Raw genomic sequence first — 16,076 nt, 5'->3', positions numbered from 1 at the left:
GGGACAGCATTTGTGCGATAATTCATGGATGGAACCCTCTTGTCACTGGCACAGGACCAGTGTTCAGCGTATTTTGCTGATCCTACAACCATTTGTATTTTATGTATTTTTAAAGTGTGTAGTATAAGCATGTTCAGACAAACATCATCACTGCAGAAAAAAGTGCATGGGATGGGGAGATGCTAGTCCACAGAGCAGAGAAAGTGTCTGTATTTCTCATTTATGTTTTAAGTCATACATTTTGTCCCACATGTGGGTCTTGACAGGTGAGAAGTACGTCAATGACAGTGTCAATGTCCAAAACTCAAAAAGAAAACACTAGCGAAAAGCTTTAGCTCAGGCAAAAGTTGTTTCCTCCTGCCTACCTAGGAAAATAAACTGAGGCTCAATGTCTTGTGAGATCAGGCCCTTAGTTCTTTAGCCTGAACTGACCTCTGTACAGGAGTTTGAGGTCCCAAAAGTGTTTTCCTAAATGCTTCTGCTGATAGGCAGTCTTACTGCTGCCCGCTCTTCTAGATGATCTAGGGAATGTTTGATCTAAAAGCGGCCCTCTAAACCAAAAAGCTGGACAAGGGAAGAGAATTAGAAATTGCATATGTGGTGTGCATGATAAAATGTAAAAAGTTTCAGATCTTGTATAACACCCTCCTGAACCACACTGAAATTTTAAAAAAGGGTTTTTAAGGCCAGGGTCCTGATTGCCCTGCACCTTGTGTCATCACTTACAACAGTACAAAGAAAGTGTAATATGCTTCCATTCTGATTTGAAAGTGATTTGCACTCAACTCTATAGTGGTGCAAATGGCAAAGTGCAGGGCAATATAGGGGCTACATTTATTAATTTAGTCTTATTTAATGGGACTGGAGTATTCATACCAGAATTAGAATTATCTTTTGTGTGTTTGTATAATCCTGGGCTAATTGCCTTTCTACGCTTTGACCTTGTCACTTTCCTTTTTTTATAGTTCTTTAATTCTCACCTATATTCCTTTTTCTACTTGCACCTGTTTTTAACCTTTGCTTAATTTTTCTCCCTCACCTCTGACTACATCTCTTACATTTGGCTATTCCCCCCTTTCTGTGTGTGTTATATATAAAAACTAAATCAACTGTATCTCTTTATTGCCTTTTTTTAAAAATAACTATCCCATTCCACTCTTTTCCTCTCTCTCTCTCTTCAGGTTCCCTCTTCCACCTATTCCTCCCCTTCCACAGTGTAGAAAATTCATAGTGCGATCAATGCATTGTGCAGTTACTTTGTGCCCTTGAAGACAAATACAATCAGACAGTCATTCACATTAGTACCAACAGCCTGAAGATGTCTCCCTGGCCCAGACAGTAGCTCCTGTCACACCCCAGAAGTTTCCAAAGAGAAAATGCTTTGACCTTTGTACATTAGCTGATGACTATTATTGCAGAATCAGAGCATGCAAACAGCATGACTTTAATCAGGAACACAAACATTAAGCAAGCGCAGTCATGCAGTAGCTAATTAAATACTAGTAAGAAGGTCAGCCTAGTGCAGCTATTCCAATTTGAATTTAAGATCTTTCGAAGACGGGAATTTACGTAAAGGCATTCTTCAAGTTCTAAGTAAAGTAGCCAAGTCTCTTTTATCCTTCTCAGCTGCAATTCCTATCATCTGTTATGAAGTTAATTTTTCAGCCTTTGCTCAAGATGTTTTCTCCACATTTTCAAACATTTCTCGATGCCCACTACACTTGTCTCCTGATAATGAAGGTAATTCCTTTATCTCCATTTACCACTTCAAATCTGTTTGAAAAGAGCTTTGCATTTAGATTTTCACTGTATATTTTGCAAATATTTAAGTCCCTGGCCTTGCAAACTCTTACACATGCTACTCACGGCAGTAAAGTTAAACACTTGTGTGTTTGCAGACTCAGGCCATAGTCAGTTTCCACATTCTGTTGCAAACTAGACAGTGGTCCAGTATCTTCCCTTTAGGTGAACCCAACTTTATCACTTCCAGGTCGGATGTTCAAAACCTTTCAGCACTGCCATAACTCTGCCTCCACTGATACGAATGGTAGATTTACTACTGAGTTCAATAGGACCAGAATTAGGTAAGTGCCAAGTGCTGCTGAAAATTGTACCCTTCGTGAATTAACCATTTATAAAGATGGCAGGAAATGCTATGTACATTTCTCAACAAAACTAAGGGCACACTGTCCTACTAAAGAAATTCAAAGATTGCAAGTTAAGCACTTGAGGTTCACTCAGAATTATATTTTCATGTTAAATTATGTTTTATATTAAATATTGTAAGAATAGGATTCCCAGAGAGAGAAACCTATTTAAGTTCCACTTTCTCAGACTTGGTAGAAATCTATACTTCTTACATAATGTTTGTGTGCTGTCACATTGTACTCCAGAGGTGGAAGCAATTGGTGCTAATTGGAGTCTATAAAGTGCTTTGAGATCCTTTGACTGAAAGACACAATACAAATGTGATTCCTCCAGAATTCCTGTGTTTGACTACATGCAGCAACTTTAAAATAAAATTGTATGCGGTTTATTAAAACAATAAAATATCTATAAAACAACTTTGTTAATCCATATGCACTGGGTATTTGAAAAATACAAACTATTAGCATGCTGTGTTAGCATATTATTTGTGTAAATACAATATGATAGCTTTTAAATGATAACATTAGCAATAAAATTACACAGAGAAAAACGTGGAAAGTACAGATAGAGTTAAAAATAAAAGCCAAGATGAGAGAAATCATTTCAGCACATGCTAGATGTTTATTTATAAATATTGCTAGGCACAGCCTATTAATTTAGAGCTGAATAAAACATACACAACAGAACCTGAAACCATGTGAAATGCCATTGCTTTTGGGTTTCTTTACAAACTTGGGCCCTGATCCTGTAAACATACACACACATAGTTTAACTTTACCATCATGAATAGCAGTCCCTTAAAGTAATAGGACTATTCACAGTAGTAAAGTTGAGGACACCCACAAATGTTTGCATTATCAGGGCCTCACAACTCAGCCCAAATTCATTTAAAGGCCTGTTGTAAAGCTTCTGAGCTTCTCATTGGTTTTAAATTATGCGTTTAGCAGCATCAGTTTAGTTGGTACTGTTCAAGGCACAAACAGCAGCAATCAGTCGAAAGAACTCTCAGTAGAAGAGAGGCTATGGGCTTGTCCACACTGGAATAAAAGGTGTATATTTAGAATATGCTAGCTGACAGGTTTTTAAACCCTAAGGGAGACAGGGCAAGTTGTATTTTAATGTGTGTTAATTAGTTGAGGTGAACTCTATGCACGCTCCCCTCACTACAGTAGTGTTTAAAAACATGTTAGAACACGTGCTAGCTTAGCTACCTTTTATTATTAATTATTATTATTAAAGAAATACATCATTATTCTAACCAGGCCCATAGTTAACAGGCTGCACTGGAAAATCCAGAGGAGCTGATTTAAAGGTTCTACATTATTTTAATATTATGAACTCGCAACTTGTAGGCGTGGAGGAAGAAATATATATTTTGGGTGGGATATGAACGGGGGGGAGAGAGGTCTGGAGATCATCTCCCCTGTGGGACACAGGTCTGGAGGCAGGAGTGGAGAGCAGAGGTTTAAGGGAGACGGGGGGGGGGGGGCAGTCCTGCAGCAGATTCAGGCAGCGTGAGGCTCATCTGCACCTGGGGCGCGGGGAAGGGGCCCCGAAGCAAGGCTGGCCCAGCGCGGGCCTGGCCCGGAGGACTCGCGGGGCCCGCTCAGGGCAGGAGCGGTGGGTAGGGCCTGCGGCTGGTATCGGGGCACGCTGGAGCCCGCGGGCCCCGAAGGCGATCAGGGCTGAGAAGGGCGCAGGCGGGGCCTCCGTCCCTGCCCCGCAAACGCGGGAAGCCCGTGAGCCACCGACCTCACCCGCTTGCTGCTGCTAGTCCTAGGGCCGGGCAGAGGCCGGGGGAGGCCCAGCTGCAGGGCAGCGAGGCAGGGTCCTGGCCCCGGGCCGCTCCTCAGCCCGCCGGGCACCCACCTTGCGGCTCAGCAGGCGGGACTGGCGCTGCTTCTCCGCCTCGCTCAGCCCCCTCAGCCGCCGCTTCAGCTCCGCTCGCAGCGCTTGTTTGGCGGCTCGCAGCGGCGCTGCCATCTCGCCGGAGTCGCCAGCCGGGCCGGGTCCCGCCCCTTGGCTCTCCGTGCGCAGAATGAGCCCCCGGGCGCTCGCAGCTCTGCGCGCCGCTCCCCGCCCCGCAGCGCCCGCTGCCCCGAGGCCTGCTGCTCAGGGGGCTGCAGCCAGGCCAGGGGCCCTGATCGCTAGAGATCTCACCGGGATCGCCAGCGCCCAGGCCCCCGCTGCCGGATCGGTCTCTGCTTCCCCCTGCCCAGGGGGATCCCCAGCGCCCAGGCCCCCGCTGCAGGATTGGTTTCTGCTTCCCCCTGCCCAGGGGGATCCCCAGCGCCCAGGCCCCCGCTGCAGGAATGGTTTCTGCTTCCCCCTGCCCAGGGGGATCCCCAGCACCCAGGCCCCCGCTGCAGGAATGGTTTCTGCTTCCCCCTGCCCAGGGGGATCCCCAGCGCCCAGGCCCCCGCTGCAGGATTGGTTTCTGCTTCCCCCTGCCCAGGGGGATCCCCAGCACCCAGGCCCCCGCTGCAGGATTGGTTTCTGCTTCCCCCTGCCCAGGGGGATCCCCAGCGCCCAGGCCCCCGCTGCAGGATTGGTTTCTGCTTCCCCCTGCCCAGGGGGATCCCCAGCACCCAGGCCCCCGCTGCAGGATTGGTTTCTGCTTCCCCCTGCCCAGGGGGATCCCCAGCGCCCAGGCCCCCGCTGCAGGAATGGTTTCTGCTTCCCCCTGCCCAGGGGGATCCCCAGCGCCCAGGCCCCCGCTGCAGGATTGGTTTCTGCTTCCCCCTGCCCAGGGGGATCCCCAGCGCCCAGGCCCCCGCTGCAGGATTGGTTTCTGGTTCTGCCCAGGGGGATCGCCAGCATCCACAGGACCCAACTGCCCAGGGGGATCCCCAGCACCCAGTCCCCCGCTGCCCTGGGGGTTTCTAGTAGGTTCCCTGTGCCAGTTGGAGCCCCAGTTCCCACACTCCTGCTGCCCAGGGGGTTTCTGACTCCAGGGGCCCAGCACCCAGGTTCCTGCTGCCCACAGTGTTCTGGGGCTCCTCACATGCTGAGGGTTAAGCCCCTGGAAGTGTTTGCAGGGTGGGGGGCAAATGGTAAGGCGACGCATGGGTCCAATGTGATTTTGTAATGTAAACTCTTCCTAGCTGTTTTTAACATTGTCATAAATATAAAGGGAAGGGTAAACCCCTTTGAAATCCCTCCTGGCCAGGGGAAAGCTCCTCTCACCTGTAAAGGGTTAAGAAGCTAAAGGTAACCTCGCTGGCACCTGACCAAAATGACCAATGAGGAGACAAGATACTTTCAAAAGCTGGGAGGAGGGAGAGAAACAAAGGGCTGTGTCTGTATGCTGGTTTCTGCCAGGGATAGACCAGGAATGGAGCCTTAGAACTTTTAGTAAGTAATCTAGCTAGGTATGTGTTAGATTATGATTTCTTTAAATGGCTGAGAAAAGAATTGTGCTGAATAGAATAACTATTTCTGTCTGTGTATCTTTTTTGTAACTTAAGGTTTTGCCTAGAGGGGTTCTCTATGTTTTTGAATCTAATTACTCTGTAAGATATCTACCATCCTGATTTTACAGGGGGGATTTCTTTATTTCTATTTACTTCTATTTTTTATTAAAAGTCTTCTTGTAAAACACTGAATGCTTTTTCATTGTTCTCAGATCCAAGGGTTTGGGTCTGTGGTCACCTATGCAAATTGGTGAGGCTTTTTATCCAACATTTCCCAGGAAAGGGGGGGTGCAAGTGTTGGGAGGATTGTTCATTGTTCTCAGATCCAAGGGTCTGGGTCTGTAGTCATCTAGGCAAATTGGTGAGGCTTTTTACCAAACCTTGTCCAGGAAGTGGGGTGCAGGGTTTTGGGAAGTATTTTGGGGGGAAAGACGCGTCCAAACAGCTCTTCCCCAGTAACCAGTATTAGTTTGGTGGTGGTAGCGGCCAGTCCAAGGATAACGGGTGTAATATTTTGTACCTTGGGGAAGTTTTGACCTAAGCTGGTAAAGATAAGCTTAGGAGGTTTTTCATGCAGGTCCCCACATCTGTACCCTAGAGTTCAGAGTGGGGGAGGAACCTTGACAAACATGTATTACTGTCTTTAAAAAATGGAAGCTCTTGCACAGGACCCTTCTGGAACAAAAATGATGAAAGGTCTAGAAACATGACCTATGAGGGAAAATTGAAAAAATTGGGTTTGTTTAGTCTGGAGAAGAGAAGACTGAGGGGGGAAATGAAAACAGTTTTAAAGTACTTGAAAGGATATTACAAATAAGAGGGTGATAAATTGTTCTCCTTAACCTCTGAGGATAGGACAAGAAGCAATTGGCTTAAATTGCAGCAAGGGCAGTTGAGGTTGGACATTAGGAAAAAACTTCCTAACTGTCAAGGTGGTTAAGCACTGGAATAAATTGCCTAGGGAGGTTGTGGAATCTCCATCACTGGAGATTTTTAAAAGCAGGTTCAGCAAACACCTGTCAGGTATGGTCTAGATCAGAGGTGGGCAAACTATGGCCCAAAGACCACATCCGGACCGGCCTGCCCGGCCCTTGAGCTCCCGGCCAGGGAGGCAATCCCCCAGCCCCTCCCCTGCTGTCCCCCTTCCCCTGCAGCCTCAGCTCGCCATGCCGCCAGCGCTCTGGGCGGCGGGGCTGCAAGCTCCTGCTGGGTAGTGCGGCTGCGAGAGCCGCCAGCCTGCCCCAGTGCGCTAGACTGCACGGCAGTGTGGCTGGCTCCAGCTGAGCTGCACGGCTGCCAGTCCTGGTGCTCTGAGTGGCATGGTAAGGGGGCAGGGAGTGGAGGGGTTGGATAAGGGGCAGGGGTCCTGGGGGGCAGTCAGGCAACAGGGAACGGGGTGGGGGTGGATAGGCATGGGAGTCCGGGGGGGCTTGTCAGGGGGTGGGGGTCTGGATAGGGATGGGGGCAGTCAGGGGACAGGGAGCAGGGGGCTTGGATAGGGGATGGGGTCCCAGGGGCAGTTAGGGGTTGGGGGTCCCGGAAGGGGGCGGTCAGGGGCCAAAGAGCAGGGGGGTTTAGATGGGTTGGGGGTTCTGAGAGGGGCAGTCAGGGGGCGGGAGCCAGGCTGTTTGGGGAGGCACAGCCTTCCCTACCCGGCCCTCCATACAGTTTTGGAACCCCGATGTGGCTCTCAGTCCAAAAAATTTGCCCATCCCCGAGCTAGACCAAAATCCCTAGATCCAAATATTCCCTGACTCTCATCTTTATATAATAAGTCAAACTAAAATCCAGATGTGAAGATCTCTTAATTATGTGGATGTTTGTATCTGGAGACACACTTTGCAGCTTTTGGTGGCTTTCTAGTTTAACAGTGAGGTACATGCGAACATCTCCTTCCTTTTTTTTCTTCCTCCAACAAATGACCAGCTAAACCAGGGTGGGCAAACTTTTTGGCCTGATGTGCCCCGCAGGCCATAGTTTGCCCACCTCTGGCCAAGACCCTACCTGTTGAGAGCACAAAACTAGGAAAATGGGTTGTTTTATTGCTTAGAAATGTGTAAGTCACATTCATATGTCACATTGTCTTCTCGATTTTCTCATAAAAACAATTGGCTTACTTTTTTTTGCACCATGTCATTTCCCCCACTTCTTAGAAAATGCTGAATAACTCTGTTTCATTTCATCATTAAATCAGCTCCAGGAGGTTTTTACAGTCAGTGGAGATGAGTCTCGGGCTTCCATTCACATGTTACAGTCATGTAATTTAAACGGAAATGTGCATTTAGACTTATGCAAACTCTATCAAGATTCAACAAGGCTTTGCTGACTCTTGTGGAAACAGCCACGCTGACATTTAGATATTTAAAATCAAGGAAAATTAGACTCCACATTTGAACTTTAGGCCAAATTCTGCTGGCTGTGTAAATCTACTGCCATCAACTCAAGTTTTACTTTAAAAAGTATGTGGGGGAAAAAAAGTAGGTTTGGGGGGTTTTTAGTCTAAAAAATGTGTATATTTTCCTCCCAAAATAACTGAAAACCTGGTGACTAGAGATTCCTCAAATAAGAAACAGAAAATCACCAATTACTAATAATAAAAAGACAATTGCTCGACTCATTGAAACATAAGTAAATCTGAGATGCAAATTCACCAGATTCACACTAAGACGTGTGCTGCCAGACAGACTTCCATCACCAACTCTCGTTCTGACCTGTGATAGTCAGTCTCATCAGAACATAAGAACGGCCATACTGGGTCAGACCAAAGGTCCATCTAGCCCAGTCCTGTCTTCTGACAGTGGCCAGTGCCAGGTGCCCCAGAGGGAATGAACAGAACAGGTCATCATCAAGTGATCCACCCTCTGTCGCCCATTCCCAGCTTCCGTCTCCCCTCTCTTTCCCTGTCCCTTCTCAGCCTTTTCTGTGTCAGGCTGCAAGAGGGGCCTCAGTGGGAGTCATGACCTGCTGTCCTTCCTGTTGGGTCTCCATTTTAGTGCTCAAGGGGAGCAGATAAAGGAAGGCCATTAATGCTCCTTTGGGCAAAAAGAGACTGAAGGGAAGGGACAGACTGCCCAAGAGAGAAGAACTGCTGCAGTCTGTCCCTTCCCTTCAGACTCTTTTTGCCCAAAAGAGCATTAATGGCCTTCCCAGAGGGAACACAGGCTTGGGGTGGATTGAGAGACTGGAGAGCCACTCAAGAGCAGCCTGGCCCCCGTGAGAGAAGCAGCTGCTGAGGGGTTGGAGGAGCAGAGAGCTGCTGAACATTTGAACAATCCCCCTCTGGCCCCAGTGACAGAAGCTGTGGCAGCAGTAGGCGAGAGGGAGAGGAAGTTCTGGCAGTAATGGGAATGATTTGGGGTGAGTTATGAACAATCGAGAGCAGTTTACAGTGGATGCTGAGCTGCACTGTCTCACCATTTGTTTTGCTGTAGAAGTTTGAATTCCCAGCTGCTATCTTTGCGATAGTGCATTCTGCACAGGGCCAAATCCTGAAGTCCTTACTCAGTCCTGAGAGATTTGCCTGGGTAAGGGTCTCCAGGTATGGTCCCTAATGTCTAGAGGAGCAACTCAATATGGTTTACACATGTAGCACATGCAGAGTTGCAAACAGATACAGCACTGATTGCAGGGGCTTTGCTCAGGTCAGCTCTGTGCTTTTATCAAGCACTTAGCATGCTCATTATTCAACCCCCCCCCACCTCTTTGAGTACCAGTTGAGTGATTGGCTTGTCCAGTGACTTGCAGCAGGTGGGGGCAGCGTCAGCCAGGATCCAGGATACCCTGAGCATAGTGCTACAGTACGCAGAGGATGTGCTATCTGATAAAGTGGCTGCTGACAACACTGTTGGGCACTTCCTGATGGATCTTATTAACCAGGTGCCAAGGATTTCACTGGAGGACTTTGAGACAGTGCTGAACAGCAGTATCAATGACCTGCTGATGGAAAAGGAGGACTTGTGGCACCTTAGAGACTAACCAATTTATCTGAGCATAAGCTTTCGTGAGCTACAGCTCACTTCATCGGATGCATTCAGTGAAAAATACAGTGAGGAGATTTATATACACATAGAACATGAAAAAATGTGTGTTTATCATGCAGACTGTAAGGAGAGTGGTCACTTAAGATGAGCTATTACCAGCAGGAGAATGGGGGTGGGGGGAGGAAGAAAACCCTTTGTAGTGATAATCAAGGTGCTGGAAATGGCCCACCTTGATTATCACTACAAAGGGTTTTCTTCCTCCCCCCACCCCCACTCTCCTGCTGGTAATAACTCATCTTAAGTGATCACTCTCCTTACAGTGTGCGTGATAAACCCCATTTTTTCATGTTCTGTGTGTATATAAATCTCCTCACTGTATTTTCCACTGAATGCATCCGATGAAGTGAGCTGTAGCTCACGAAAGCTTATGCTCAAATAAAATGGTTAGGCTCTAAGGTGCCACAAGTCCTCCTTTTCTTTTTGCGAATACAGACTAACACGGCTGCTACTCTGAGACCTGCTGATGGTGACCTATTTGGCAAATCTCACTCCGTCACAGATTGCTCTCCATGCAAAACTTCTGAGCTTATGATGGACTCCCTGCCTTCTCTCACTTGAGAACCTGAAGATACAACAGAGCTAGTCTCCCTACAATCTGTTCTGCTACTGAATTTAGTTGGACATTAATGTAATTTCCTAAATGATTCAGTATTCCCCCATATTCCTCTGATTCCCACCTCCGCCCCAAAAACCACCACCACCTCTGTAGACACAACTCACATCACCATATCTGTCTGTCAGCCATTAAGGCTGAACTGTGTTTTCTGAGACCTCCATTAAGGTGTTCCTGGGCAGTGAGCAGGTGTCACTATTGAATAGCAAAATGTCAACCCTCCTGAACCTCCTCCCCCGGCCCCAATTTCCAGGAGCTGATCGATTACAGAATGAACGGCAGAAGCTGATACAGTACTGACACTCTCCTAAAGGGATGAAAGGTTTCTCTTCTTTCTGACTCATCTCAGCACACACTAAAATAAAATAAAATAAACAAATATTACTTACCATCAGATGGGAAAGTAGTGGGAAAATTTTTTTTTTCCCCTCTAGAGCGTGCTGTACAACATCTGCTATTGTATGTGCGGTAATTTAGGGGAAATGGGCTTACTTACAAGAATTGGCTTTTGAAGAGCACAAAAAATTTCACAGAATTGCCCCAGACCTCGGAAAGCCTTGAGTCCTTCCTAGCATTTTGCATACAATTAGCTAACTCCTCAGCAGATCTGCAAACCGTTACAGAATATGGAATTGTTTGACCTGAAGTAACTTGGGAGTTCATCCTACTGTTGTTTGAATGACACAGACAGTTAAAGGGTTTTGCTCAAATGATAGTGCCAGCCTTTTTTTCTCTTTTATATGGGGAAACCACAACTAAATACATGCTAGGGTGAAAGTCTTTGCTCCAGTCTGCACTGTGTATCTCTGATGCTGTTCTGCGCTGTATGGGAATATTGAACTAAAGAAGAATCGTTTGCCATCAGCAATTATATGGCTTTTAGCCCATTTGCAGATAAGGCAACGGAGGGTTCTGTGTTTCACAGAAACTTGAGTCACCTAACATTCTATCCTGTAGTGTGTGGTGTTTTGAAAACTGTGTTACAATTGTAGGCTGTCCCTTTAAATTTCAGGGGTTTCCCCTGACCTTGCTTGCAGGTTAGGATCTGGGCCCAGCAGCAGTCAGTCTGTTATGTTTATGTTTTTATCTAACTTCTCTGAGTGTATGTCATGAACATAACATAGAGGACAGTGGTGACAAGTACACACCCGCACTGGCTAGTGCAAGACCACCCAATTTACACTAGGGGCAGCCCCACACATAGAACAAGGGAACCTGCATTACAGTTTCTCTGCAGAATCCGTATAAGTCTTGAGCCTGACTAGCTCAATGAGTCTGCCTGAGATGTGGGAGGAGAAAAATGGAAAATGTCTTACACTGTTGTGTAATGCCTCCAGGCTGGTCTGTTTATGCCCCATTTAACATTTCATTGGATGGATGGAATTTGAGACTTGCCAAGTTTTTGTAGCCGGCTGACCCTAGAAACAGGCCTACAAACAGGATGCTCTATGAGCCCTATTACTTCACTGTACTGGGGATTCTTTTTTAGCTCAAATGGTAGAGACCAGTTTCAAGTAGTAAAGTCATATGTTCTGTTCTCTATTGTGCTATTTAGTTCAGAGATGGAGCTAGACCAGAGGTGGGCAAACTACGGCCCCTGGGCCACATCCGGCCCACGGGACTGTCCTGCCTGGCCCTTGAGCTCCCGGCCGGGGAGGCTAGACCCCGGCCCCTCCCCTGCTGTTCCTCCTCCCCAGCAGCCTCAGCTCGTCATGCTGCCAGCGCTCTGGGCAGCGGGGCTGTGAGCTCCTGCTGGGCAGCGCGGCTGCGAGAGCCACCAGCCTGCCCAGGTGCTCTAGACTGCACTGCAGTGTGGTTGGCTCTGGCTGGGCAGTGCAGCTGCCAGTCCTGGTGCTCTGAGTGGCATGGTAAGGGGGCAGGGAGTCGGGGGGGGGGGGGTTGGATAAGGGGCAGGGGTCCCGGGTGGTAGTCAGGGGACAGGGAGCAGGGTGGGTTGGATGGGGGTAGGGTCTCAGGGGGGCAGTTAGGGGCAGGGGTCCCAGGAGGGGGCGGTCAGGGGACAAGGAGCGGGGGAGGGTTGGATTGGTTGGGAATTCTGAGGGGGGCAGTGAAGGGGCGGATAGGGAACGGGGGCCAGGCTGTTTGGGGAGGCCAAAAAGTTTGCCTACCCCGCTCTAGATAATACTTACCATGGGTGCAGGGGACTGGACTAGATTGACCGCACAAGGTCCCTTCCAGTCCTATGATTCTGTGATTCTGGACACCCATGAGACCCCCGACCCACCCATTCTGACTGCAAATCCTTGTAAGCTTGAAATCAGCCTTGCCAGCTCTTCTGGTTTTATCACCAGTGGTGCAGTGGTTGATGTTCTTAAACCTGTAGCTTTTGGAGTTGAGTGATGACTAACAGTCTCTGCTTTCAGAAAATTCTAATCCTCATGGTTCCAAAGAACAGTCTGAAAATGTGAGCCAAGTGCACCATAAAGAGTCAGAAGCCAGGCAAATAACTAAAGTCTTGTGATTTTTAAGCCAATCTCATGATTTGACTTCTGATTTTAGAATGCCTGGTGATTCACTACTGTGAGATTTATTTTAATGCTTCAGACTTTAGCATCTACTACTAAATCAACCAATTGAAAGTGACTGTCAAAAATACTTTGGAAGATGTCCGGGACCTGTGTTGTTTCTTTCTGATGAATGAAGAGACATGAAAGGTACTTTTCACTGTATTTTGGGGTTTTTTGCTACTCTATTAGAAATATTGCTCCAGATTCACTGCCCTGCCTGAGCTGTGCTCAGCACAGGACCAGAGGCAAAGATGGTTTTAATGTTACCCCCCACCATAATTTAGAGCAGTCTGAAGTTGACTGTTGTGTTCGTAGAAAGGCATCCCATCCAACACTTGGTTGCAAATCATGTTTGCCTCGTCTAGACAGAACATCATAAAGAAATCGCCCCCATCATGGTTTTGCTATCCAAAGGGGGAGTACAACTTAATATAATTTAACAGCCATTGACCAAGTGATTTCCCATCCTCATACTGACTAAATGGCAACTGGTGGAGAGTAGGAGACAGTGTCTGGAACATTAGGGGAATTTTGTGAGTTACAGGAAATGGACGATGGCTTTTTTTGTCAATGTGATTCCTCCTTTTCAGTATGTGTCAGCAGCTTCTGTGGCTTGTGCTGTCTTGCATCATGCCTGTCAGGAACACGTATTAACCTGTGCAACAATCTCCCAGGGAAAGGGGCAGAAGCCACATCACTTGGGGCATTTAAAACATCTGACCAAACACTAGTAAATACTAATAAATAATAACCAATGCTCCATTGGTAAAAAAATGGGATTAGGTGATCTGGTAGGTCTCAATGCCATCATGTGCTGCAGTGACATCCTGATACTACCTGACCACTGTACTGATGTATTCATCTTCTGTGCTGCTCCAGTGCCGTTTGACTGGCCTTTCCTCCAGAAACAGAGCATTGTCTGCTGTTCCAATATTTTGCCTGACAGTTGAAGTGATGTCTTCAATGGCTGTGGTATAGATACACTGCAGATGTGGTGGTGCATAACATGATGTCAGTAACCAAGCATGTTTGTACTTTCTCCTATGCTTCCCCTCAGCCTTGGGAAAAGTTCCCTGTAAACATCTGCAAAACAAACTCATTATTCTCAGTCAAAACGCTTCTTAAAAACTCTTGCCGTGAGGCCTACAAAAACGTGACAATGGTTAGACTGTTGGGGTGCTGACTACTGCCTCTCATGCTGATCAATGTTGTCTCATTGTTTCCCTAAACTCCCCATCTGTCTGTATCCAGCTGCTGTCTATTGTCTTTTACTTAGACTGTAAGATCCTTGGGGCAGGGTCTGTCATTTCTAGCACACTGGAGTTCTGTTCCATGCCTAAGGCTCCTGGAAACTACAATAGTACAAAGAATGAATAATAAAATAATAAAAAGAAGATATACTAGCTGTTCTTTTTCTTAAATCCAGAGCAGCTATAGATTTTGTTATTGGTGAAGATAGTCCATAGTCCCAATGGATCATTTAGCGGATAATCCTACCTTCCTTTATTTAAACCCATGTTTTAGAGATGAAAGACAAGTGCTAAAACCATTACACTGTCTATCTGTAATTCTATGTCTATATAAAAGGCCAACTCTGGCTTTGTATATTTAATATATTAAGTTATTAGACAAAAAATGAACTTGTATTTTTCCATTGGGGCAAAATATACCCAAAGAATGTCAATGAATGTGTCATTTAGTTGACAGAGGAAGTTCACAAGGAGAACTAAATACAAATCTTTAAACACTTAATTTACAACCACTTTGTTCACAGTTAGCGGTAAGGTCATTTTTGATTCCCTGCTGCTGATCTACAGTTCCTAGGAATTACTGAAGTTCTTTGCCTGTACAATAGTAATAATAATAACTAAAATAAACATTGAGAATTGTGTCTGAAGGTGAACTGAAATGCTTTAAAATCCCTAATCCTTAACAGAACATATATATGAAGGGTTAGATTACAAATAAATACATTAAAGATTTTATTTTTAAAAAGCCATAGGAACTGCCTTGTCCAATATTCTGCTTTTTACAGTGGCCAGTATCAGGTGCTTCAGAGGAAAAGGTAAAATCCCATGACGGACACTTATCCTCCTTCACATCTGTCTATTTTCTCTCTAATGCATTCATAATGCACTCGTAATATGTAGACAAATATACCTGTTAAGAGACCTGAATCCAGGCTTTTGGGGTTCTGGATTTTCCCTGCTACAATTGTTGATCTAACATGGTGTAAGGAATACAACTACCTGGACTCTTAGATCTTAGGCACCACTCCCTGCAGGTGAATGACCAGGGTCAGTGACTTAGTCACCAGGACTCCTGTAGGAAGAGACAATGTGCTACAGAAACTCCATGAGGTTCGTCACATGAAGCTGGATTTGCACATCCCAGGGATGCCAAGGATCCACAGGAAAGGCATGTCACGTTATCTAGAGCCCGGGCTATCTTTGAAGATGGCTTTCCACCTCTTTGTGCTCTCAAGAGTCTGCCTCCTTAACAGCAGCTAGATTCTCCAGGAGCTGTACTGTCAGTAAACATACCCTCACAGCTGTGCCGTATCCCATCTTCAAGTGAGAAGAGAAACTGTGGAGGGAGCTAATTCTGCTTTTAACTCTTTTTTCACAGTTGAGTATTTTCTATCAAAAAGCCACCACGTCACATTGAGAACATGCCCTCCAAGAGCAACTGCTTGCCTTCCTGCTATGGCACATCCTACACCACAGAACCCTGCTTATATAGAGGGCTCTCGGAGAGGAAGTGGCATGGCACAGAGCCACTGTTCCCCACCCATATGTACTTGGTGTTTCCTACCCCGGTTCACTCTCTCCATTCCTGTAAGGGAAGGAGACCAGTGAGTCCCAACTCTCATCAGCTATTCCAGGAGAATCCTAGGGTCCTAACAGTTAAAGAAATGGTCTTTTACTTAGCATAAGTTGAAATCTTTAACAAGAGGGTGTTCCTGTGACTTTTCAGAGGCTCCTACTTCATTCACTAAATGTATCCCCTAAATATCTAGTACTGCCATCCAAATCTGATCCATATATATTATTTCATCAAGATCTAACAGGCTGCTCATACACGTTGAATGCACCAAAAATGCTACAGACTGGCTTGTAAACAAGTCTTTTTATTGACTTCAGTGGGCTTTGGATCAGGCCTATACGGCCTAGATTTGCACCTATGCCTACACTTGCTTTACCAGGTGTATCTAACTCAGCTGAATAGAAAAAAATGTTTTTTCAGAGATGAAACTTGGTAAAAATAAACTTTCAGCCTAAGTATATGTTTATATTTTAATCTTTTTTCCAAAAACCCATTCATCACATTTGAA

At 46.3% G+C, this 16,076-nt stretch overlaps 1 protein-coding gene across 2 annotated transcripts in view; it reads right to left on the bottom strand.

Annotated features, from left to right (window-relative positions):
• Positions 1-4,223, bottom strand: part of MTHFS (methenyltetrahydrofolate synthetase) — a 35,777-nt gene extending 31,554 nt beyond the window's left edge. The window contains exon 1 of one of the 2 annotated variants that reach the window (XM_073304122.2): positions 4,018-4,223. In XM_073304122.2, coding sequence (XP_073160223.1) covers positions 4,018-4,131 — 114 coding nt within the window. In that variant the 5' untranslated portion in view covers positions 4,132-4,223. The other variant, XM_073304123.1, reaches the window with a different exon arrangement.
• Positions 4,224-16,076: the final 11,853 nt, after the last annotated feature.

Source organism: Lepidochelys kempii, chromosome 10, assembly GCF_965140285.1.
Source record: "Lepidochelys kempii isolate rLepKem1 chromosome 10, rLepKem1.hap1, whole genome shotgun sequence".
Taxonomy (NCBI): Eukaryota; Metazoa; Chordata; order Testudines; family Cheloniidae; genus Lepidochelys; species Lepidochelys kempii.
The sequence above is the reverse complement of the archived record's forward strand: the minus strand, read 5'-3'. Positions and strand labels throughout refer to the sequence as shown.